General features: G+C 41.7%; 1 protein-coding gene across 1 annotated transcript in view; it reads right to left on the bottom strand.

Annotated features, from left to right (window-relative positions):
• Positions 1-25,041, bottom strand: part of PHKG1 (phosphorylase kinase catalytic subunit gamma 1) — a 56,251-nt gene extending 31,210 nt beyond the window's left edge. Inside the window, exons 1-3 of the mRNA XM_089668467.1 lie at positions 24,879-25,041; positions 13,071-13,185; positions 11,424-11,599 (exon numbers count right to left, since the gene is read on the bottom strand). Coding sequence (XP_089524593.1) covers positions 11,424-11,599; positions 13,071-13,153 — 259 coding nt within the window. The 5' untranslated portion in view covers positions 13,154-13,185; positions 24,879-25,041. The remainder of the gene's footprint in view (positions 1-11,423; positions 11,600-13,070; positions 13,186-24,878) is intronic.
• Between the last annotated feature and the right edge of the window lie 1,450 nt (positions 25,042-26,491).

Genomic DNA, 26,491 nt, shown 5'->3' with positions numbered 1-26,491 from the left:
CTTTGTTCGGCCTGGGGGGAAGACCTGAAAAAACTAGGATCAGGGGACTTGTGACCTGCTTTGGCTTAGCTCCACCTTTGTCTGCAGTACTCAAAGAATAGTGTTCCCAATAAGCCGTGTGTACACATGGCTTACTTATACAGCAGAAGGGGGAATGCACAATATGGTGGCAATGGTGCAGTGACACTATGAAACTAAAGAATAGGAAACTAAGTTATAAATGAATTTGTTAGATTCAATCAAAGTACACAGACACATTACAATAAGTATTTGGAAGGATTTCCTTTTTTTTTTAGTTTAGTTAATGATACCTATAATGCTACCACCTCCCCCTCACTCCCCCTCTCTGTTGGGGTCCCTCAAGGCTTCGTCCTCAGGCCCCTTCTCTTCTCCATCTACACCTCCTCCCTTGGCCAACTCATACACTCTCACGGCTTCAACTACCACCTATATGTCGACGACACACAAATCTATCTCTCAACCCCCCACCTCACCCCCTCGGTCTCCACCCGAATCACACACCTACTGAGCGACATATCAGACTGGATGTCGCTCCACTTCCTTAAACTGAACCTCTCCAAAACCGAGTTTCTGGTCTTCCCCCCAGCCCGGACACCACCCCCCATTGACTTCTCCATCACATCCAACAACGCCACCATCAAACCCGCCCCGCAGGCCAGAGTACTTGGTGTCATTCTGGACTCCAACCTATCCTTCCAGCCCCAAGTCCAATCTTTAACAAACTCGTGCAGACTCCACCTCCGCAACATCGCCAAAATACGTGAGTTCCTAACTCCAGAAACCACTAAACAGCTCATCCACTCCCTCATCATATCACGACTCGACTACTGCAACTCCCTCCTCACTGGCCTGCCTCGCCGCTGGCTATCCCCGCTTCAGTCGATCCTGAATACGGCTGCCAGACTCATTCACCTTTCCAACCGCTCCATTTCCGCCACCCCCCTCTGCCAATCCCTCCACTGGCTTCCGATTGCGCAACGGATCAAATTCAAAATCCTAACACTGACGTACAAAGCTGTCCACCATACTGCCCCGTACTACATCACTGACCTAATATCCAAGTACCGCCCAGCACGCACCTCCGCTCCTCACAAGACCTCCTTCTCTCTAGTTCCCTGGTCTCCTCCTCCCATGCCCGCCTCCAGGACTTCTCCAGGGTGTCGCCCATCCTCTGGAACTCCCTGCCCCAACCCATCAGATTATCACCTACTCTCCTCTCCTTTAGGCGTACCCTGAAAACCCACCTCTTCAGGGAAGCCTACCCCACCCCCTGCTAACTTGCAGACCTCCTCCACTCTTCCTACCACTCCATCCCCCACAGCTATCTCCTCCTGTACCACCATCCCGTCCCTTCTAGATTGTAAGCTCGAAAGAGCAGGGCCCTCAATCCCCTCATGTTTTGCATTGTATTGTTGTTGTTCTGTCACATGTTCTGTCCCGTTTGTAATGTACAGCGCTAAGCAAACTATTGGCGCTTTATAAATACTGTATAATAATAATAATAATGATAATTATTTTAGAGATTTACTCAAATTGGGCCATGCAAAATCTGGTGCACCTCTGCATGAAAACCAATCAGGTTCCAGGTTTTATTCTCAAAGCCTAACTGAACAAGCTGAAGTCAGAAGCTGATTGGCTACCTTGCACTGCTGCACCGGATTCTGACTGCACCCGTTTTAGTAACTATCCATCTTTAATTCATGACAAAGGGTTTCCTGGGCACTATATATTATCTGAAAAGACAGCAAATCAGTAGCGATCTGGCTTGAGCCTCACTATGTCTAACAGAAGCTTTGGGTTAGGCCAACCCAGGGTTGAGTCACTGTAATTAGTTATTCCTTTTTGTTAATCCAGATTTTAAAAAACATTTTTCCAACAAACACATATACCATAGAAAAGCATCTCGACACAAAATAAACCACATTCAAAATAATAGAAAACAAAAATACCAAACTAAACCCAAAAATATTATACATTCTAATCCATTCCATCACTTTGACCTGAAAAAAGAAACATAAAACCACATATCCCAGACAAAATATTACACCAGCATTCTCAAAATTGTAACATCGTTTATATTCTCATTAATTCAGTACAAAACCAAATCCCTGAAGCCATTCTACCCAAATCTTCCTGCATCCATCTGCATATCTGGTCTCCCACAATACACAGAAAATGGAAATGCAATTATTTTAGTAAATATAAACTGCTAAATACCTTTTCTCATCAGAAGCTAGAGCAGTCTTGTGACTTCTATCAGTGTCCAGCCCAGCACTAGCTAAAGCTTTTAGGAGTTTTCTTTCTGCTCTAGGAGGAAGGAAATCCCCTGACCTCTGTGCTGATTGGCCCTGTGCCTATCACATGCACTCTCCCAAGAAAAAAAAAACCTCTCTAGCAATATACACCAAACTGAGCATGTACATGCCTACGTATCAGTCTGGAGATAAGTGGTGGATGCTTGAAAAAGGGGAGGAACAGAGAAGTAAGGATCAAACAGCCTTTTTACACAAGTGAGTATAACAAGCATGCTTTACTGCATATACAGATTGATTTTACTGTTGTGGGTTTAGTAACACTTTAAAACCAATTGTGTGGTTGTGATAAAGTGATTCTAAAGGATGAAGGTTTTTTACCACTTATACTGTGCAGTAGAGCAGAGTCTCCCTCAGGTCTCTCCCTCCTCATAGGCTCCAAGACAGCTGCTGTCAACCACAGCCAGTGAGGAGACAGCGGGGGGCAGGGCTGAGCCGCTCTCTGTATGTCTAGAGACACACACAGCTGGCTTGAGAGTGAGCCCGCACAAGTGCCCCCATAACATGCGGCTTGCTAGAGTGGGCATTCGGCAGGGGGAGGTGCCAGAAATACCAGTGGAGGACCCGAGAAGAGGAAGATCGGGGTGCACAGAGCAAATAGATGTAACATGTTTGTTAAAGAAAAAAATATTGGTTTACAAATACTTTAAAACTTCCTTTATGCTGAAAACTGCTCTAAATTCAAATTCCAGATGTGTGCCATCAGCCATTCCTTCGCTGTCGATGGATGTGCCAAAACTTACCTTTGTGCAACCAATTTTTCATCTAGAAACAGTATTCACCTAAACCCCAATCTTTGATAAGCTTGATTTTCTTGAACCTCTAGATCAGCCTTTTTCAGCCTCAAGGTTTCTTCATGGATGCCTTGGCAAAATGTCTACAAATTACCCAACAAAAAGGTATAGAAGCCAGTGAGTGGATCAAACTTGCCTTTTTGTTGTCATTTCCGTTCGTCAAAGGTTTGAAGGTTACACCATTACAACCTTCTAGCTGCCAGTGTTCTAACAACCAATGACATCATCTGTTGATAAGGAACACCTTGGGTGCCTGCACAGTATCCTTGTTTGCCCCTCCCCTGCCCTTCTCCATCAACAGTGGGGTCACAGTAGCTGAGTGAGGGAGAAGAGAAACATTGGAATACTAGTCAGTACCAGTGTGCAAAGATGTATTTGCTTTGGAAGAATAAATCACCTCTAACGTTGGGTGTCCTACGTATGTGGCTGTTGCTGCATTATGTCAAGCTATTCGTTTTTTACATTTTAGAATGGGGTGCCTTAAGATTGTGCGTAAATGAAAGGGGTGCCTTGACTAAACAAAGGCTGAGAAACACTGCTCTAGATGCCCCACCATACATGTATAGTATAAGGATTACATACTACGCTACTTATACTTTTCAAAGACATCATTAATGTTAAATAATAATATTCCAATATCTTGCCACCTTGGAACATCTTTGGATAAGATAAATGAAGTTTTGCGGGACCTGTCTACATCTAGTACCATTAGGACTATTGGGAGTTAAATATGTCCTATTATGAAAAATTTTCTGCATTACGCCTTGTACAAATGATGAAAAAATCGGATGAAAAAAATGCTTTTGGAGCAATCATTCAATATCTGATCCTCAGTACACAGCTTTTGAGAGCCAATCATGACAGTTCATGCGAAAATATCCAAAAGGACAAGCGCACATTTTCTTGTAAGATAACAGAACAAATTTTGTGTAATTAGTATAGTATTTGCATGAAAAAAATTAAGTGACCAAAACTGCACATGCTTGGAGATTTAATGCATTACAATACAATGCATTACATTACTTCTGAAATTGTATTCTAATGAGAATTTTTGGAATTTTAGTAACCGGTTTGTTTCTGATTTGAGACCAGCATGCAAAAAAACAGACGATCATTCATCCAATATTCTTAACATGTATATGAGGCTTTACTCTCTGGCAGCATGATAACAAGAAAGAAAGAATTGCCCTTAATATCTCTGACCAGTCATCCTCTTAAACATTACCTATGTCTCAAGACTATTGCTGTCAACATTTCAGGTGATATTTCATCAAATCTTTATGGATTGATAGGTTGTGTGCGGAGGAAAGACTACACCACATCCTCCATCACTGGGATCTTATAATATTTCATAGGTGTTATCTTCTCTTTGGAACTTATTGCATAACACTATTCTGCTAAAAAAAGATTTTATTCCTGTAGCTGCTGAAATTATTTATGCGAATCATTAAAATACAACTGCTCAAAACTGAACAAAAAACATTGTTTCCAGAGCTCAAATCCCTCCAAATTTGCTGCTTCTTTATATATATGGTTACCCCAAAAAGGTGTGTAACGAAAGTACACCTCTTTATCCCTAGTAATCCATAACCAATCTCCAAATTGCACTCAGTAATTGGAAAATGGGGGCATATTATTTTATCGCTCTCAAGTAGGGATGCACCAATACTGATATCAGTGCCAATCGGGGATTTGAAAAATTGGGCTGCAGGCATCCTATGCTGAGTCTCTTTCCTCTCCTTGCAGCAAGGAAAGTTTTGGCGAGAGGACTTTTGATTGGTCAGCACCATCACATAGATCAGATGCCATCTAGCCTGAACTGTCATCACTGCAAGGAGAGGAAAGAAGAGACTCAGCATGGGATGCCTGCAGCCCAATTGTTCAAATTTTGATTCATCAGTCCAGAATACCTGCTGTCAATTTTCTGCAACGCAATTCCTATGTTTTCCTGCATAGTTGAGTCACTTAGCCTTGTTTCCTATGCACAGAAACATAGAAACTGGGGTGCAGAAAAATTGCAGCAGGTGCTCTGAACTGATGAGCCAAATTTTGAAATATTTGGCTGTAGCAAAAGACAGTTTGTTCGCAAAAGGCTGGAGAGAAATACAATAATGAGTGTGTACAGGCAACAGTGAAGCATGGTGGAGGTTCCTTGCAAGTCTGGGGCTGAATTTCTGCAAATTGAGTTGGAGACTTGGTCAAGATCAATGGTTTCCCCAATGCTGAGAAATACTGGCAGATATTTATCCATCATGCTATACCAACAGGGAGGTGTGTGATTGGCCCCAAATTTATTCTGCAGCGGGACAACCCCAATCATACAGCCAATGTCACCAAGAACTATCTTCAGTGTAAAGAAGAACAAGGAGTCCTGGAAGTGATGGTTTGGCCCCCACAGAGTCCTGATCTCAACATCATCAAGTATGGGATTACGTGAAGAGACAGAAGGATTTGAGGCAGCCTCCATCCACAGAAGATCTGTGGTTAGTACTACAAGATGTTTGGAACAACGTACCTGCCAAGTTCCTTCAAAAACTGTGTGCAAGTGTACTAAAAAAACTGAAGAATTGATGCTGTTTTGAAGGCAAAGAGTGATCACAGCAAATGTTGATTTGATGTGGATTTCTCTTCTGTTTATTTACTTTCCATTTTGTTAATTGTTAAAAATAAACTATGAACACTTCTATTTCTGAAAGCCTGCTTAAGACTTTTGCACAGTAATGCATATATATATATATATATATATATATATATACAGTATATACACAGAATATAGAAATATATACAGTATAAGCATTAGTGGGTCTGTCTGGGATTGCATAAACTGACAAAAGCAACTGAAACTGCCTAAATTCAACGAACTGTTGTTAGTTCTACTAGATGTTTGGAGCACACTACCTCCTGATTTCCTTTAAAAAAATATGTGCAAGTGTATCTATTACAATTAGAGATGAGCGAATTATTCAAAAATTCGATTCGGCTGATTCGCCGAATTTGTGGAATAAATTCGATTCGATGCGAATTTATTCGCTGCGAATTTAACTTATAAAAAGGGTTTCTAGGCTTCAGAGAGCCTTTATATTAGTGCAGAACACTGTACCTTTAATTTAAATGCCCTTGGAGTCTGCTGGGGAAGAGAAATAATACTGTCAGTCAGTATGACATGCAGATGAGTGCCGTCGATCTTAGAATCACCGCACACTTCACTCATTTGGGCAGTCACGGGGCCAAAACCAGAGTGTGGAGCCACAGTGTGGCGGTGGAGGCAGCAGCAATGGGAGGCCATACAGCACCTGCGGCAATAGTGGGCAAATCGGACGATTTTTTGCCGATAAAAAATCTGCGCATGAGCAGTGACCTGCAAGAGGAAGACAAAAAGAAGAAAAAGAAGAAGAGGAAGAGGATGAAGAAGAGGATGAAGAAGAAGAAGAGGAAGAAGAGGATGAAAAAGAAGAGGATGAGGAAGAGGAAGAAGAAGAAGAAGAAGAAGAGGATGAGGATGAAGAAGAAGAAGAAGAGGATGAGGATGAAGAAGAAGAAGAAGAAGAAGAAGTAGTAGGATGAGGATGAAGAAGAAGTAGGATGAGGATGAAGAAGAAGAAGAAGAAGAAGTAGGATGAGGATGAAGAAGAAGAAGAAGAAGAAGAAGTAGGATGAGGATGAAGAAGAAGAAGAAGAAGAAGAAGAAGTAGGATGAGGATGAAGAAGAAGAAGAAGAAGAAGAAGGATGAGGATGAAGAAGAAGAAGAAGAAGTAGGATGAGGATGAAGAAGAAGAAGAAGAAGTAGGATGAGGATGAAGAAGAAGAAGAAGTAGGATGAGGAAGAAGAAGAAGAAGAAGAAGTAGGATGAGGATGAAGAAGAAGAAGAAGAAGAAGTAGGATGAGGATGAAGAAGAAGAAGAAGAAGTAGGATGAGGATGAAGAAGAAGAAGAACTAGGATGAGGATGAAGAAGAAGAAGAAGAAGAAGTAGGATGAGGATGAAGAAGAAGAAGAAGTAGGATGAGGATGAAGAAGAAGAAGAAGAAGTAGGATGAGGATGAAGAAGAAGAAGAAGGATGAGGATGAAGAAGAAGAAGAAGAAGTAGAAGAAGAAGAAGTAGGATGAGGATGAAGAAGAAGAAGAAGAAGAAGTAGGATGAGGATGAAGAAGAAGAAGTAGAAGAAGAAGAAGAAGTAGGATGAGGATGAAGAAGAAGTAGGATGAGGATGAAGAAGAAGAAGAAGAAGAAGTAGGATGAGGATGAAGAAGAAGAAGAAGTAGGATGAGGATGAAGAAGAAGAAGAAGAAGTAGGATGAGGATGAAGAAGAAGAAGAAGAAGAAGAAGAAGAAGTAGGATGAGGATGAAGAAGAAGAAGTAGTAGGATGAGGATGAAGAAGAAGAAGAAGAAGAAGAAGTAGGATGAGGATGAAGAAGAAGAAGAAGAAGAAGTAGGATGAGGATGAAGAAGAAGAAGAAGAAGTAGGATGAGGATGAAGAAGAAGAAGAAGAAGGATGAGGATGAAGAAGAAGAAGAAGAAGTAGGATGAGGATGAAGAAGAAGAAGAAGAAGTAGGATGAGGATGAAGAAGAATTCCAGTCCAGCAAAAAGTGTATCTGCAGAGAGCTCCGCTATTTCTGACAGTTCTCTGACAGTTCCTTCACATTTACAGCGGTTGAAACATTGTATCTATTTGTTTCCGAATAAAAACATCTGTATCCTAAATGGAAACAAATAGATACAATGTTTCAACCGCTGTAAATGTGAAGGAACTGTCAGAGAACTGTCAGAAATAGCGGAGCTCTCTGCAGGGACACTTTTTGCCGGCTGTAGAAGGGATGAAAATCGGCCGATCGGGATTCGGATTCGGCGCGAATCGAATTTTTCCTAATATTCGAAACGAATTCCACTTTGCCAGGTTCGATTCGCTCATCTTTAATTACAATCAGTGCTGTTTTAACCACTTGCCCTCCAGAGGATTTACCCCCTTCCTGACCAGGTAACTTTTTGCAATACAGAGCTGCATTACTTTAACTGACAATTGCACAGTCATGCAACGCTGCACACAAATGAAATGTATGTATTTTCTTTCCCATAAATAGAGCTTTCTTATTTGATGACCTCTGTGTTGTTTATTCTTTGCGCTATAAACAAAAAAAGATTTTTGAAAAATAAAAAAAAAAAATTTTTTTTACTTTTTGCTATAGAACGGGTGTCGGCAACCCGCGGCTCCGGAGCCGCATGCGGCTCTTTTTCACCTTTCCTGCGGCTCCGGAGCACACTGCCCACCAGGTGACAGGCAATAGGGTCGGCAAGCCGCGGCTCTTTTAATGCAGCTCTTCTGTGTGCCGGGCGCCCGCTGGCAAACATTGGCTGTCAGGATGTAGGCGGGGCAGCGTGACGAACTCCTCTCCTCTCACAGTCCGCCCTGAAGACCAGAACGGCACAGGAACACAGCGAGAGGAACGCGCGGAGCAAAGGTAAGTGAATTGACACAATATGGGCAATGAATTACTATAGGGGGGATGAATTACTATATGGGGGATGAATTACTATATGGGGGATGAATTACTATGGGGGATGAATTACTATATGGGGGATGAATTACTATGGGGGATGAATTACTATATGGGGGATGAATTACTATGGGGGATGAATTACTATGGGGGATGAATTACTATGGGGGATGAATTACTATATGGGGGATGAATTACTATGGGGGATGAATTACTATATGGGGGATGAATTACTATATGGGGGATGAATTACTATATGGGGGATTAATTACTATGGGGGATGAATTACTATATGGGGGATGAATTACTATGGGGGATGAATTACTATATGAGGGATGAATTACTATGGGGGATGAATTACTATGGGGGATGAATTACTATATGGGGGATGAATTACTATATGGGGGATGAATTACTATAGGGGGGCTGAATTACTATATGGGGGGTGAATTACTATATGGGGGATGAATTACTATGGGGGATGAATTACTATATGGGGGATGAATTACTATGGGGGATGAATTACTATATGGGGGATGAATTACTATGAGGGATGAATTACTATGGGGGATGAATTACTATATGGGGGATTAATTACTATGGGGGATGAATTACTATATGGGGGATGAATTACTATGGGGGGGATGAATTACTATATGGGGGATGAATTACTATATGGGGGATGAATTACTATAGGGGGGATGAATTACTATATGGGGGATGAATTACTATGGGGGATGAATTACTATATGGGGGATGAATTACTATGGGGGATGAATTACTATGGGGGATTAATTACTATATGGGGGATGAATTACTATATGGGGGATGAATTACTATATGGGGGATGAATTACTATAGGGGGGCTGAATTACTATATGGGGGGTGAATTACTATATGGGGGATGAATTACTATGGGGGATGAATTACTATATGGGGGATGAATTACTATGGGGGATGAATTACTATATGGGGGATGAATTACTATGAGGGATGAATTACTATGGGGGATGAATTACTATATGGGGGATGAATTACTATATGGGGGATGTATTTTCAGTTTTAAAAATGTTTCTCTCAAAATAAATTTCAATCGTGGTTTTGGCGAGATTTGGCTCAGTTGAAAAAAAAGGTTGCCCACCACTGACCTAAGGCTATGATTATGATTATGATGATACACTGTGGCCCTGATTAACCCTTTGCTTACTGGGCCCTTAAACCCCCTTCATGACCAGAGCGCTTTTTGCAATATATGCAGTGTCGGATTTGTTTTAAATGTTGCAATGGTTTTGCGGCTCCCAGTCTTTTTTTCCCTCTCGGAAACGGGTCCAAGTGGCTCTTTATGTCTTAAAGGTTGCAGACCCCTGCTATAGAACATATCCAATAAAAAATATTAAAAAACAAATTTCTTCATAAATTTAGGCCAAAATGTATTTTGCTATATGTCTTTGCTAAACAAAATCCCAATAAGTGTAAATTAATTGCTTTACGTGAGAGTTATAGCGTCTACAAATGGTTGTATATATTCTGGATTTTTTTTTGTTTTGTTTCATAATAGTAATGGCAGCGATCAGTGACTTATAGCAGGACTGCGGGACTGTGGCGGGCATTCTGACACTGGGTGGGAAGTGCCACTGACATCCCAATGACGCTAATACAGTGATCAGTGCTAATAAAAAGCTACTGACACTGTACTAATGACACTGTTCAGGAAGGGGTTAACATCTGGGGTGCTCAAAGGGTTAACAATGTGCTGTGCTGTGTTTTACATTGTCTGCTGTGTGTGTTTTACTTGGGAGAATGCAGCTTTGCACAGCACACAGATACAAAACAGCATGCCTCCCTAGTAAAACAGCACACAGTTAACCCTATGATCGCCCCAGATGTTAACCCCTTCCTGCCCAGTGTCATTAGTACAGTGTCAGTGCATTCTATTAGCACTGATCACTGTATTAGTGTCACCGGGGATGTCAGTGGCAGTTATTCAGTTCCCCCCTCAGTGTCAGAATACCTGCCACAGTCCTGCTATAAGTCGCTGATCGCCGCCATTACTAGTATAGAAAAAATGTAAATTCTAGTATATACACCGCCATTTGTAGATGCTATAACTTTCACGTAAATCAATGAATTTACACATATTGTGATTTTTTTTTTAGCAAAGACATATAGCAGAATATATTTTGGCGCAAATGAAATTTGATGAAATTTGAGTTTTTACATTTTTTTATTGGATATGTTTTATAGCAAAAAGTCAAAAATATGTTTTTTGTTTATAGTGCAAAATATAAAAAATGCAGAGGTGATCAAACACCACTGAAAGAAAGCTATATTTGTGGACAAAAAAGGACATACATTTCATTTATGTACAGCGTCGCATGACCGCGCAATTGTCAGTTAAATAACACAGTACTGTATCGCAAAAATGGCCTGGTCAGGAAGGGGGTAAATGCTCTGGAGGGCAAGTGGTAAAGGTATGTAGAGGCATAGCTAGGTACGTTCATTTCTTTTCATTCATGTAACTGATCACGATAACACCTTTTTTATATACAAAGGTTTGTAAACACTTGAAAAGGGCAACCATTACAGCTGAGCTGAGGTTTTGGTAGAGTTCTCCATCAAAACTAAAGCAGTTAGTTATGTCTTAGTAGGTAACATTTACAACTTTAATATTTACATTTCAAATTCATATTCAGTATTCGTTATAAAGTTAAACCCTGCAATTACTAACTTATCAGGAGATATTAGGAAGTGTTGGTTTCTGTAGTAGACAGATTTTTACAATTAAACAATACTCACTGACATTAGGATGATCTGAAACTTTTCTCAGGATTTCAATTTCCTTAATAGTAGCTTCTCGAAGTTCTTCAATTTCTTGCTGCGTCAAGTGATCTCCAGTGATGTCTATAATCTTTACAGCAAAATCCTCTCTGGATGGCTTATATACGCATCGCCGCACCACACTGCTAACTCCTCTGTAGGAAGTATGGAAATTTAGTTATAAAAAAGCATTATATCCAATATACAATTTAATAAAACATGAAAACAAAGATATATCTATATATTTATATAACTGAAGGGTCTGTTTGTCAATTTTATACCTCCAAAAGCCAGTTTTACTATACCTTACCTATGACCATAGATATTTGAGGCTATATTGTAACACTTACTTAAAGTGTTACTAAACCCACAACAGTAAAATCAGTCTGTATATGCAGTAAGGCATGCTTGTTATACTCACTGTGGAACCTAAGGGGTTAATTCTCTGCATTGTGTAAAAAGGATGTTTGAGCCTGACTTCTCTGCTCCTCCTCTTATTCAAATGTACACAGTCTTAGCTCCTGATAAGATAGACTAAACAGTAGCCATTCTGCACATGCTCAGTTTAGTGTGTATTGATAGAGAGGTTTTTTTTTTTCTTGGGAGAGTGCATGTGATCAGCACAGGGCCAATCAACACTGTCCAGGCAGGGGTCAGGGGTTTTGCATCCTCCTATAGCAGAAAGATAACTCCTCCTACAAGATTTAACCAGTGCTCTGTTGAACACTGATAGAAGTCACAAGACTGCTCTAACTGTTGATGAGAAAAGGTATTTATCAGTTTGTATTTACTAAAATAATTGCATTTCCATGTTCTGTGTACTGTGTGAGACCAGATATAGTGAATGCAGAGTCCTGGGTTTAGTAACACTTTAACATAAAAGAAATATATTCAGTTATTATTATTATACAGGATTTATATGGCACCAACAGTCTGAGCAGTGATTTACAACATGAGAGCAGACAGTATAGTTACAATACAGTTCAATACAAGAGGAATCAGAGGGCCCTGCTCATAAGAGCTTACAATCTAAATGGGAAGGTCAAGGGATACAAAAAGGTCATAACACATTACTAAAACTTTCCTGAACACTTTGCAAAGTACATAGATCGTTCACATCAAATATTTGTATGTGTAATGCCTCTAAAATTAAATGTTATATTAGTATTGTTTTATTTCTAACAATTTACATAACAAAGACATTTAATAAGGTTATAAAAATTCAAGAAGCCCATCACCCTTTGAAATGTTGGCTTCGTGTGCCTTGACCTCTGTGGCCTTTTGACAAAAAACAGTCTTCTATGCAAGCCATGCTGATTTATTTACATGGAACTGGCTCTGACTCCTGCATCAGGCTCCAGAAACTGCTCATCATGCATTCGTCTTTTGCCTCTCTAAATATCTGCAGAGTGCAATGTCCCTTCTTTATTAGAGCAGCATCAGGCAACAGGTGAGATCACTGAGTGAGCTGCTAATACTACACATGACATACGGCAACTATGTTGAAGCTGAAACATAAGTGCAATTTACCCTAAAGTATATCTAAAGCAAAAACATTTTTTATTATTCATCTTGGCTAGAATGGGGAATGCGTAAAACATTCATACATAAAACCATTTACTTTACCTCCCCAAGATCTCTTTGGGCTCATACTTTTCATAAAACTCTTGAGAGGTCTGCCAATCTGGTAATTCCTCTTCAAGTGTCATCTTCTATTATTGTTGAAAGCTGCTTCAGGGACCTACAACAGATAAAAGTGTCATTATTGCAGTAATATTTACTATAATAATTTCCATCTACTCATGACTTAAAATATACCTTTTTTATCATATTTTCATTGCTTCATTCAGACTTTGTAAGGAAAACGTGCACCATTATAGGAGTTGCAGACATTGAAGAGAACTTGGATAACCTAGGATATGAGTTTACCATGCAATATAAGGCCCAGCAAAGTCAGGACAGTCTTTCCTGTGGTTGAGTCATCCCCCTCCCCACAAGGATCAGAGTGGCAACAAAGTAGTATCTTTGTGACCTTTTTATCAGATGTTAGGTATATATGTTGAAAGGTTAGTGTGTTAGTCAACAATGTAATGTGTGGGACAATATGTGACAAGACAAGAATATAAAGCACTGTTGCTTTTTGAGCTTTTTGCAGCACTTTCAATCCTCCTTTGCAGACCTCAGCTGGGTTTGTGTTTAAAGTGACTCAATTTCCAAAGCTAAAATGCTGATATATACATATTGATATTCTTAAAGATCCTTGTCCTTGTGGTAAAGTATTGTTACACAGTTACATAGTTAGTCTGGCTGAAAAAAAGACAAAAGTCCATCCAGTTCAACCATTAAAAAAAAAAGTTATAATCCTACACGCACAGTTGATCCAGAGGAAGGCAAAACAATCCAGCAAAGCATGATCCAATTTTCTCCTGCAGGGAAACAAATTCCTTCCTGATCCCCCGGAAGCAATTGGATATTCCCTGGATCAACTTTACCTACAAATGTTAGTATCCAGTTATATTATGTGTATCTAAGAAATAATCCAGGCCTTTTTTCAAGAAGTCCACTGAGCTGGCCAGAACCAACTCTTGAGGGAGTCTATTCCAGTTTCACAGCTCTCACTGTGAAGGAACCTTTCTGTGTTTGGAGATTAAATTTCTTTTTCTCCAGACGTAAAGAGTGCCCCCTTGTCCTCTGTGATGACCTCGGGATGAATAACTCTGCACCAAGTTCACTATATGAACCAATGATGTATTTATACATGTTGATCATATCCCCCTTAATCTCCTCTTCTCAAGAGAGATTAAATTCAGTTAATTGAGTGTTCTGACAACATACAAAAATCCCCAAAAAACAGCTGATAGGTATGAAGGTGCCTGAGCATCTACAGCAGCTTTCAGTCCTTCAGCACTACTCAAATGTTGTTATGACTAGGCAAAGATCCAACACTTCCTGGTAGCATCAGAGCTTCCTTGCACTCGCATATGTTCCCCAGTATTGATGAGTTGGAGCCAGGGGTGGACTGACAACTCATGGGGCCCCCGGACAATAGGGGATCATTGGGCCCCTGTGTCCTTGCCCACACTGAAAAAAGCCTATAAAAAAGGTACCAGGGGCATTTCATGGGGCCCCCTACTGACCCCGGGCCCTCGGGCAGTGTCCGAGTGCTTGAATGGTCAGTCCACCCCTGGTTGAAGCATTTTCCAATGAGCTTCCAAACCCATGTGGCTGAGCCCACCCAGAAGCTGTCACCTGTAATGGGCCAATCATCTGTGGTGAGGACATTGCTTGCCCCGAAGCCACATCTGTATGTGCTTCTTGTATACATGCAGCTGTGGGTTGGGGAAAACCCTTGCCACAGATGATTGGCCCATTACAGGGGAAAGCAGGGGCATACCTACATGGGTTGCAGGGATCTCAATTGTGACCCAAGCCTATGCTTCAGGGGGCCTGTGTGGTTTCCCTGTACACCTGGATAGGAGGAGCAGCACAATATAGAGGAACCAATGTCCTTCCTTTTCCTGCTGCAGCTGCTAAAAGTCCACCTCTTCTCCTCCCCCTCCCACAGGCATTCAGGAGGAAGGAAAATGGAGGGAATTAGTTTCTCTACATGTTGCCCCTCCTATCCAGGTCTTGCTGCCCCTGGACCCCTGTGTGCTCTCCTGACTCCCCTGCCAGAGCTTCTGAGTTCCCCCCTCCTCTATCCCATTGGCTGCTGCGGGGAATGTGTCAGAATGGAGAGCTGAGAAGGGGCCAGTAAATATGTCATTTGACAGCCCCTTCCTTTTCTGAATGGACAGAGTCAGTAATCAGTATCGATCACTGATTCTGTTAATTCATAACTGAAGCATAATAAACTGTGTTTACTATGCTTAGGTTTGTGAATAAGCAGAAAGATCTGTACAGAGCTATTCCTGTCCATTCATTCTGAACAGCTGAGGCTGCAGAGAAGGTTGTGTCCTCAATCTCCTTTCTCTGTCTCAAAGGTGAAACATCAGAGGTTTGTTTAGACCCCTGACATTACACCAAAACCCCCTGTGGATTGGAGGGGTGACGTGCGTGGAAGCAACATCACTCCTCATTGGCTGGCGGGCGAAGCTCCAGAAGGATTACGCGAGAGGTGAGTGTGACAGGGCTCTTAAAGCTGCCTGAGCACAGCATTAGTAGATTTTATTGTTAAAGCCCAACTCCAGGAAACCTAAAAAAACTCCCCTGCTTGTTAAGTCTATGGGAACAGTAAAATCAATTTCAGCACATGTTCCATGGCACCCTCATGTCCAATGCAGGGCTATAGTCCTTGATGACACTACAGGGACAAATCTAGCAGTGCAGTAGAGTCTGAAGGAGCAGAGGAGACAGTAAGTAAATCTTTTTTTTCAACCCCCTAGACAGAAACAAGCAGATAATTCTTGTGTAGCACTAACCCCCGTAGCGGTTCCTGTTGAATTTGGGCCCCCTATAGTCCTGCACAGCCATTCAGTTAGCATTTTCCACACAGATTTCATCCACAGACAGAAACCAGGCCTTGAGCATTGGTTAGGTTGTTTTATTGAGGGGAATTCAACTTGGATAGGGTAAAGGGGTGTATAGGATGCTCAAGGGAACTGAAGTCTGAGGACTACTTCCAGAACTATTCATTGCTTCTTCTCTCTGTTGGAGTGCTAGCCAGCAGCTCCAACTGTACTACCACAGACTCTAGATGAACTTTTCTTCATCCAGCAATTTGAAGGTTTTCTTACAGAGCAGGGGATCGGGCTCCTGTTCCCTTAAATAAGGTGCACAGTCACTAGCAGAGGGATAATCTGGTTTCCCACCAGAGTGCTCCTTCCCTTATCTGCCCAGGGGGTGCGGGTGTATTCACTCAGATCGTCTCCTGTATCACTTGCAGAATGGCTGCTACCAGGCCTATCATCTGGGCAGCTCCTTTCCTGCCATACAGGAGGTCCTCTCTCATGTGGCCAGTGAGTCCTGAGGTTTCCTTCTTTTCAGCTCCAGGCTCGCAGGCAGGCCCCATCCCACTAGGCCTCATGGTAGTCTTCTTCCTCTAGCCTCACATCTTCCTGCTTCTTACTCCTCTCCCACCAACACACTCCTGCTACTGAGCAGGTTTCAACACTTTTAAGGGAGCTCAGTCTCTTGCCAAGCCTCCTGTTGGGGATTGGCTGAGGTCCCTAAAAAGTGCAGCCAACCACTCCTCAGATCCACCCACTGCCTCCTAGGCACTCAGAGCAGGGGGAAATTCCAGAGGGGCTGGCCTGCAGAGTCTCTCAGTCCTGACCACAATTTTACCCCTCTGACTACATCACCTGAGCTGCTAATCAGCTCCTCTCTAGCCATCAGGGTCTAGTTCCCCCTAGCTAAACTAGGAGGGTGCTACACTTGCATTGTGTGATGCTGTACCACTGCATGGGAGAATTTGTAGGTTTCCTGGAGATAGGTTTTAAAGTTGAACTCTAGGAATGATCTTCCTAATCATGTGTTTAAGGTTTTTATGTAAACCAACTAGTTACATAATTGCAAAATGTTAATATATACTGTATCTTAGTGAGATTTAGCCCAAATTGGAATAAATGGACTATCTCAGTACCCATAAGCAACACAGTAATATAAAAATAATATATTTGTTCTTACACATATTATATTAACAATTACATGAATTCATTTTTAAAAACACATGAATTAACAACATGGTATAATGGAATACCTAAGTCACAAATGCTACACATTAACACCCCTGAGATGATAGAACCCTAGGGGAGATACTAGCTCCTCTACATGTTTTGCGGATATGATCCCTTTCTTCAGGAGAAAAAGTCACAGTAGGCTCAATGTGGACTCACAAAAGGCCATACAGGGGCGCCAACATGGGGGGCAAAGTAACAGGCAATCAAACTGGACACATTAGCCATGCGGCTTACAGAAATACCATGGTAGAAGAGCCAGGAGGGAATTGAGGTGATATATATATAGAAGAACCATCCAAGACTTGAGAATAGAATAATCATGTTCCAAACCACATTAAGGCCAAAGTTAGGGTGTTATGAAGCTTCATTCACAGTTTATTCAGTATGGAACTAAAGATATATGCCATGGATGGATACAAAGAACGATCTCCTCCTGGTGGCATCATTAGTGATTAAAATTCATACTTAGTACTTTTTGGTAAGTCACTGACTTAGGACAAGTGTGTAGCCAGTAATGATCGACCAAAAGAAGAAGGCCAGAAATTTGGACTTTAGAGGCACTGCAACAATATTCATTAAAATAATTTCTTTATTGGATGTACACAATTACGCAACAGTACATAACAAACATCTGCTAAGAATGTAGGACCCCCATTGGAGTGGTATATTCTATGCAGTTACAAATCTCAATGATATATAAAATCTTGATCCATACAAATATAAAATATCCCGGTAAGGGTGTCAGGGAACATGAATCAGATGTCAATAACCATAGTGACTCAACATGTTTTGCGAGAATATCGCTTTTTAAGGCATTACTACATAAGAAAAAAGTGAGTATAGATATAACATAACATGAGATGCTGATTTGTCCATCATTCATCATTTAACATATTCTGAATATACCTTAAACCACAGGCATCGTACCGAGGATAAGGCATCCAATGCCCATGCAAGTCGACAGGGGGATCCCAGAAGAATAGACCACGTCGTGGACAGTCCTAAAGAGGACTTCCTAATATATATAAAAACTTTTATGTACTGTTGCGTAATTGTGTACATCCAATAAAGAAACAATTTAAATGAAATTTGTTGCAGTGCCTCTAAAGTCTAAATTTCTAGCCTTCTTCTCTTGGCCGATCATTACTGGCTTTATTAGGACGTGGCACTTGGGAATTTATTTTATATCCCCAACTCTGTGTTGGGTATTGTTTACTTTTCTAGTGCAGCCAGTAATGTTTAGGGAAACCTGGTATGTTGGAGGCAGTGAATTTATATCTAAGTAGTAACAGACGGATAAGGATGAACCCAGATGCTCCACCTTCAAAAACAAATGCGCAATGGCCACTCTGATATTTCTATCCTGACAGGTATACAGCTTTTGCACCATTTCCTCCATCTAACACAGCGTCAAGAATGTAAATACAGTGTGGAACAGAATTATTTGAACACCCTGCGATTTTGCAAGTTCTCCCACTTAGAAATCATGGAGGGGTCTGAAATTCACATTGTAGGTGCATTCCCACTCTGAGAGACAGAATAAAAAACAAATTCAGGAAATCACATTGTATGATTTTTAAAGAATGTATTTGTCTTGCACTGCTGAACATAAGTATTTGAACACCTAATAAACAGCAAGAATTCTGGCTCTCAAAGACCTGTTACTGTGCCTTTAAAAAGTCCACCTCTACTCCACTCATTAATCTAACTTAGTAGCACCTGTCTGAGCTCTTTAAAGACACCTGTCCACCACACAGTCAGTCAGACCAAAGGGGCAATTGGGCAAGACCAAAGAGCTGTCAAAAGACTCAAGAGACAAAATTGTGGACCTCCACAAGGCTGGAAAGGACTACGGGGCAATTGCGAAGCAGCTTGGTGAAAATAGATCAACTGTTGGAGCAATTGTTAGAAAAGGGAAGAGGCTAAAGATGACTGTCAGTCTCCCTCGGACTGGGGCTCCATGCAAGATCTCACCTCGTGGGGTATCACTGATGATAAGAAAGGTGAGGAATCAGCCCAGAACTACAAGGGAGGAGCTGGTCAATGACATGAAGAGAGCTGGGACCACAGTTTCAAAGGTCACTGTCAGTAGAACACTACGCCGTCATGGTTTCAAATCATGCATTGCACGGAAGGTTCCCCTGCTCAAGTCATCACATGTCCAGGCCCGTCTGAAGTTTGCCAATGACCATCTGGATGATCCAGAGGAGGCATGGGAGAAAGTCATGTGGTCAGATGAGACCAAAGTAGAACTTTTTGGTCTAAACTTCACTCGTTGTGTTTGGAGGAAAAAGAAGGATGAGTTGCATCCCAAGAACACCATCCCTACTGTGAAGCATGGGGGTGGTAACATCATGCTTTGGGGGTGCTTTTCTGCAAAGGGGACAGGACAACTGCACTGTATTAAGGAGAGGATGAATGGGGCCATTTATTGTGAGATTTTGAGCAACAACCTCCTTCCCTCAGTCAGATCATTGAAGATGGGTTGTGGCTGGGTCTTCCAACATGACAACGACCCGAAGGACACAGCCAGGATAACCAAGGAGTGGCTCCGTAAGAAGCATATCAAGGTTCTGGAGTGGCCTAGCCAGTCTCCAGACCTAAATCCAATAGAACATCTTTGGAGGGAGCTGAAACTCCGTGTTGCTCAGCGACAGCCCCGAAACCTGACAGATCTAGAGGAGATCTGTGTGGAGGAGTGGGCCAAAATCCCTGTTGCAGTGTGTGCAAACCTGGTCAAGAACTACAGGAAACGTTTGACCTCTGTAATTGCAAACAAAGGCTTCTGTACCAAATATTTACACTGATGTTCTCAGGTGTTTAAATACTTACTGTATGTTCAGCAGTGCAAGACAAATACATTCTTTAAAAATCATACAATGTGATTTCCTGAATTTGTTTTTTAAATTCTGTCTCTCAGAGAGGGAATACACCTACAATGTGAATTTCAGACCCCTCCATGATTTCTAAGTGGGAGAACTTGCAAAATCGCAGGGTGTTCAAATACTTCTGTTCCTCACTGTATATTTACACAGAGAAGGCACAGATCAGAAACCTCTGTCAGTAACTTACCGATTTTGGTCAGGATTTTGTTGTCTTTTGCTTCTCAGTGAATGCAATTTTCTGCCAGTGCAGTACTATATTAAAATTTGTGAAAATTACTAAAATTAATAATTAAAAAAATCATAAAATAATTGTGTCCATTTTCTGCTCTGATAGATGACTACGCTTGTTTATGCAGCTGTTATATTACATAAATCATTTCCTGGAAGGATGTTACATCATTCTTGTCTCTCTGAGAATACACTAAGGCTAATCCAGCCTCAAAGGAAGGCTCTCTAATTGCCACTCACAGCAATGTACAGCACCGTTATACAGCATCATCTGACTTGGATGAAGCTAAACTCTTCCCACCTTTGAGTTCTTTTGCAGGGCTGAGACAAGGCTCCAAATAGATTAAGAGCAAACGTCATTGAATTTGATTTTTCCTTTGAATGTACATTGAAAAGGACTTTGACTGACTGCATTGTTTCTTTTTGTGAGCTGTGCATACATATTCAGTCCTTGCTAAAAATAAACTAGCATGCGCTATGGAATTATACCTGAAAATCTCTGCCGCTATCAATATGAACAAGATCCTTTGTAACCCATTTGAGATGAAAAACAGCACTTGGCAGTTATGCCGCCCCCGATGTTAATTCTAACACTTTATGTCACATCTCAGACATGTATGTACTAAGTTCACACTTACGTAGTTTAAGTTTGATCCGTTTTTGCAGTGTTTTTTGAGGTGTTTTGCGTTTTTGCACATGCAGTTTTTATGCGTTTTTGATGCATTTTATTTCCAACTTGTTGCTGGCCAGATTAAAACACAAAATGTATGAAAAACAAACTGCATGCATTTCTGCAGCGTCTCCATTGGAGTCTATTGAAACAAAAACGCAGCGTTTTGTGTTTAAAAAAGTCCCTGACCCTTTTCAAAAAATGCACCGGGTGAAAATGTGGGGATGTGAACGTGTCTCATAGGAAATTATGTTAAATGGACTGTAGTGCATTTCTGCTAAAGGCAAAATGCACTGCAAAACGCTTAGGTGTGAACCTACACTAAAGTGGAATTCCAGCTTACACCTAACTAGCCGTAAAAATGTCCTCACCCCCTCCCAACAGCTATGTTAACTAATCTGTGTAAGAAAGATGTATATACTTATCTATTTTCAGACTGCCGGTCATGTGATCTTTCCTGTGTCAGGCAGTGGTGGCTGCAGGGGAGAGGGGAGAAGGCTCTGACAATGGCTAGTAAATCCTAGAACCAAGATGTCACCTTCAATGGCCCAGTTGTTTTTGCAATCCCTCCTCTCCCCTGCAGCTGTGCTGGCTGACACAGGGGAGCCGATCACGTCACCAGACTGTAACGGACCCCAGACACCCACGACTGGGTATCTCCGTCAAGAAGTTGCTTCTCAGGCTCTGGAACACGAGACCAGTGAATCTGGCTATTGTTACCCCAAAATCCAGATTTGAAGTAAACCAGAGGTAGACTAGTTTATTTGAACACAGATACAAGATATATACACTCAGGGGACAATCCCCCCTCCCTGCATAATGACACAGGGTGGGGCAATCTACATTTAGTAACAAGAGACACACAGGTATTCAAACTTCACACCAGCAGACAGACTCATCAGGAGGGAAGGCTGCTGGAGACACCCCCCCCCCACTAAGCTAATACACATAAACACATACATCCCATAATAGTTTGCTCCCAAGCCAGACAAGCAATAGAACAATGGGATGCAGCCACATAACATTAAACAATCAACATCCCCCACCCCACCTATCTCCTAAACATGTCTACACAGTCTGAGACAAAGCTCACACAATATTAGGACAGATCACCCTGTACCCCTAACAGGCACAGGGTGATGTACACATAAGAGGGATATGGGGAGCTGAGACAGGGGTCTCCCCACCTCTCCATAGTGAGCTGGGTTCCATGGACCCACCCACCCAAAGTGACTCCCGTCACACAGACCAGGGCAGCCTGAAAATAGGTAAGTATATACATCTTTCTTACTCAAGTTAGTTAGCATAGGTGTCAGGAGGGGGGGGGAGCTGTTTTAAGGCTAGTTAGGTGTAAGCTGGAATTCCGCTTTAAATTTGGTTTCCTGCTGAACTGAAATGTTAATGTGCAGCTTTATTCTCACATTTTGGTCTCCACTGCTATCATAAACTCCAAAAAGCTACAGGGGATGCCGGGAGGGAAATACATCTTTTGTTTCCCTGTTTCCCCTTCCTTTTGCTACCCCCCCCCCCCCCCCCCCACACACACACACACACAGACCATTTTTTTGTCTCCCTCTTGTCTGCTGTTGGAGCAGATGGTGAGGCAGCCATCTCGGGAACACTCCACAGAATATCATACTAGAGCCAATTTAAACAGGAGCCAATTACCCTACCAGCATGTGTTAGGAGTGTGAGAAGGAACCCACACAAGCACATGGAGAACATGGAGATAGTGTCCTGTCCAGGGTTCAAATTGAGGATCCCAAAAGTGCTAAACACTAAGCCACTGTTCTGCCCCATTCCTAGTGGTGGCCCTTTTCTCCCAATCTGTGTGCTACTGCCCAGGTGATTACAGGAGAATTATAAAGCCTGTTTCAGGTACTGGTTATAAACAAAAAAAAATGTGATTTTATTTAAATAAACACATTACTGGGTCACATTGTGCTTTTCTTCAATATATGTGGTTAGCACTTCTGCCTGGCAGCATTAGGTTTATTGGCAGCACAGTGGTTAAGTGGTTAGGGCTTTCACCTGGCATCATTAGGGTTATTGGCAGCACAGTGGTTAAGGGGTAAGGACTTCTACCTGGCAGCACAGTGGTTAAGTAGTTAGGACTTCTGCCTGGCAGCATTAGGGTTATTGGCAGCACAGTGTTTAAGGGGTTAGAACTTCCGCCTGGCAGCATTATGGTTATTAGCAGCACAGTGGTTAAGACTTCCACCTGGCAGCATTAGGGTTATTGGCAGCACAGTGGTTAAGACTTCCGCCTGGCAGCATTAGGGTTATTGGCAGCACAGTGGTTAAGACTTCCACCTGGCAGCATTAGGGTTATTGGCAGCACAGTGGTTAAGGGGTTAGGACTTCCATCTGGCAGCATTAGGGTTATTGGCAGCACAGTGGTTAAGTGGTTAGGACTTCCGCCTGGCAGCATTAGGGTTATTGGCAGCACAGTGGTTGAGGGGTTAGGAATACTGCCTGGCAGCACTAGGGTTGTTGGCAGCACAGTGGTTAAGTGGTTAGGACTTCCACCTGGCAGCATTAGGGTTATTGGCAGCACATTGGTTAAGGGGTTAGGAATTCCGCCTGGCAGCACTAGGGTTATTGGAAGCACAGTGGTTAAGTGGTAAGGACTTGTGCCTGGCAACATTATGGTTATTGGCAGCACAGTGGTTAAGTGGTTAGGACTTCCATCTGGAGCATTAGGTTATTGGCAGCAAAATGGTTAATTGGTTAGGACTTCCGCCTGGTAGCATTAGGGTTATTGGCAGCACAGTGGTTAAGTGGTTGGGACTTCCGCCTGGCAGCATTAGGGTTATTGGCAGCACGGTGGTTGAGGGGTTAGGACTTCCGCCTGGCAGTGTTAGGGTTATTGAAAGCACAGTGGTTAAGTAATTAGAACTTCCGCCTGGCAGCACTAGGTTCGTTGGTTTGAATTCTAACCACCATGGCACTAACTGCCTGGAGTTTGCCTGTACCTTTGTGGGTGTCCTCCCACGCTTCAAAGACATGCTGGTAGGTTAATTGGCTGCTGTCTAAATTGGCCCTAGTATAAGAGAATGTGAGTCAGGGTACTTAGATTGTAAGCTCTTTGAGGGCAGGGACTAATGTGAATGTACAATATACTGTATATATGTAAAGTGCTGTGTGATGGTGCTATAAGAGTACCTGTAATAAATAAATACTGCATATGCTTTCAGCTTAACATTTCTCTTGCTTTCCACTGATGAAGCTCTAACATCACTTGTTTTACAAATAGTCCTGCTTGCTGCCCTGGGATGCTAGTAAAAATAATGCAGCAAGATTTTGCTTATTTTTTAAAAATGCTTATGACTCCTAGATTGTAAGCTCTAACAAGCAGGCCCCTCTGTTTCCTCTTGTACCAAATTGTATTGTAACCTTAATGTCTGCCTTCATTTTATAAAGTGCTGCGCAAACTGTTGATGCAACATAAATCCTGTATTATAATAATAATAATAATGTGGCTATGTAGATGACCAGCAAGCCTTTATTACATGATTAACAAATGTATACATTAAAAATCAAAATATATTTGTAATTAATATTCATCATACTTATACATTTTATTGTAGTTCTAAGGCAAAAAAAACTAAGACCTTTCATTATATTGAGGACAGTAAAGATAAAGCATGGGAATAAATTAAACACGCAGCTCTTACATAATCTTCCAAATCTGTCTGGGAAAAAATAGGGCACTTTAAACAGATATGTATCCTTGCTATGGAGTAAACGTAAAAATTGAATGAAGGTTTCTCTTTTTCTTGTATGGAGCTATTTAGCTGTTAGTTGTCAAAGTCAAGACTACATAATGCAGTTTCAATAGCAGTATTGAAAATAGCACAGATTTGATGCTCAGTAGAAGAATCATCTTTCTCCTGAGTCTGCTCGTTGCTAGCTTGAAATACGACTATAAAGACAATTGCTGCTTTCAGAATAATAACACTTCTCTTACCTTTAATGAAGCTGGGCCCAACAGTGTTCTCCTGATGGTATTCCCATGTACACTAACAGCAAGGATCCCAGAATCCTGCATACACACAGCCTGGCAGAGTGATCATCCCCTGAGCTTGTGTTCTGTACACTGCAGATCTAAGCAAGTGACTTGCCAAAAATACATTGCTATTCATCCAGGATGGAATACAAGCAGCAAAGCCAAGCCCTAACATGTGCTGTTAGCACTTAGCTGCCATGTACTTGTTGTGTACTTACAGCAACATGTGTGACCTAAGGGAAGGTGAACAGTAGTCTAAATACTAGTAAACAGACCATAATACATGCTGTACTGCACTGATTTTATAGGGTGATGTGTTCACTTGCTGTGTCTGCAATGCAGGATTTACCAGACTCTAAGTACTTTATTATGGAGTTGTATTGGCTACATGTCATGACTGGTAAATAAGAGCAGGGAGTGCCACTGGGATCCTGGCATAGTATGAATGCTACATTAATCCTACGTATTGTGTGTTGAACTGGTGAAGGAAGAAAAAAAACAGTTCAGGGGTATTTTAAAGATACAGCATTGTAATGCAGGAACATTTTATAATAAAAAGAAAACTTGGGAAGTTTCCAGTTATAATGCCCACAGGTTTACATTTCTAGATGTGATGGTGACCCTAGGTGAGGGAAATATACAAACATGTTTATTTAGAAAACCCTCTATAACTAAAACATTACAACATGCCAAAAGATACCATTGTGATTAAATAAATGAATTATAGATAAAGCAACAGTCAATATTTACATCGAAACTCCAGGCATGCATGAAATCCAAAGGTAAATAACAGAAATGGGTGCAGTTTTGTCAGAGACAGAATTTTATGTTCATGTAGCCCTATATGACATATCAGCAGGCATCACAACCAGGCTGATTATTGGATTTTTCTCTACTGCAGTTCTGCAATACAGCTTGGTCACCTCCCTACCCTGGCTAGTGACTAGACATTGAAGGAGCAACAGAAGACTGATGAGCTCAGTAGCCTGCTGTCTACTCCTGTCAGCATGTTGTCCTGTCAGCATATTTCCATACAGCACACTTGATTGGTTCCTAATGCTGCCATTCCCAATTCATTGTGTAGGGAGCCACATTCAGGTATTTACACTAAGGTGTCCTTTTATGAAACTGAGATCAGTGTCGATCCTAATGACTGTTGCTGATCCCAGATCATTAGTGGTTTAGGAAACACAGATGATCAGCGGAGAACATGTTCTGCACTGATCATCTCAGCACACAGATGGCCAGTGTATGAAGGAGCGATGTCAGCTCTTTACTGGCGATCTGTGTTCTCCCTCCAGGTTCTCCAGCCCAGAGGTGGAGAATCGGGGGAACCGCAAATGAGGCAGCGATAATTTACCACTGCTTAGTAAACAGTGTTTGACTGATCTCTTATTGTAATCTCGCGAGATTATAGTAAAAGCAGACGTTTTCTAGAATTCAAAGTGTTTGTAGATCGCTTCTCCCTTCATTAGGAGAAGCGATCTACACCGCTTCATAAAAAGGCACTAAGAGGAGAACTGATCCTCTGAGAATGCCAGAGAACTGAGCAGCAGTCATTTACCACTGCATGA

The sequence above is a fragment of the Staurois parvus genome, unplaced genomic scaffold (assembly GCF_062004578.1).
Source record: "Staurois parvus isolate SC_StPar_1 unplaced genomic scaffold, SC_StPar_1.0 ptg000058l, whole genome shotgun sequence".
Classification (NCBI taxonomy): domain Eukaryota; kingdom Metazoa; phylum Chordata; class Amphibia; order Anura; family Ranidae; genus Staurois; species Staurois parvus.
This window is presented reverse-complemented; position numbering and strand designations above follow the sequence as displayed.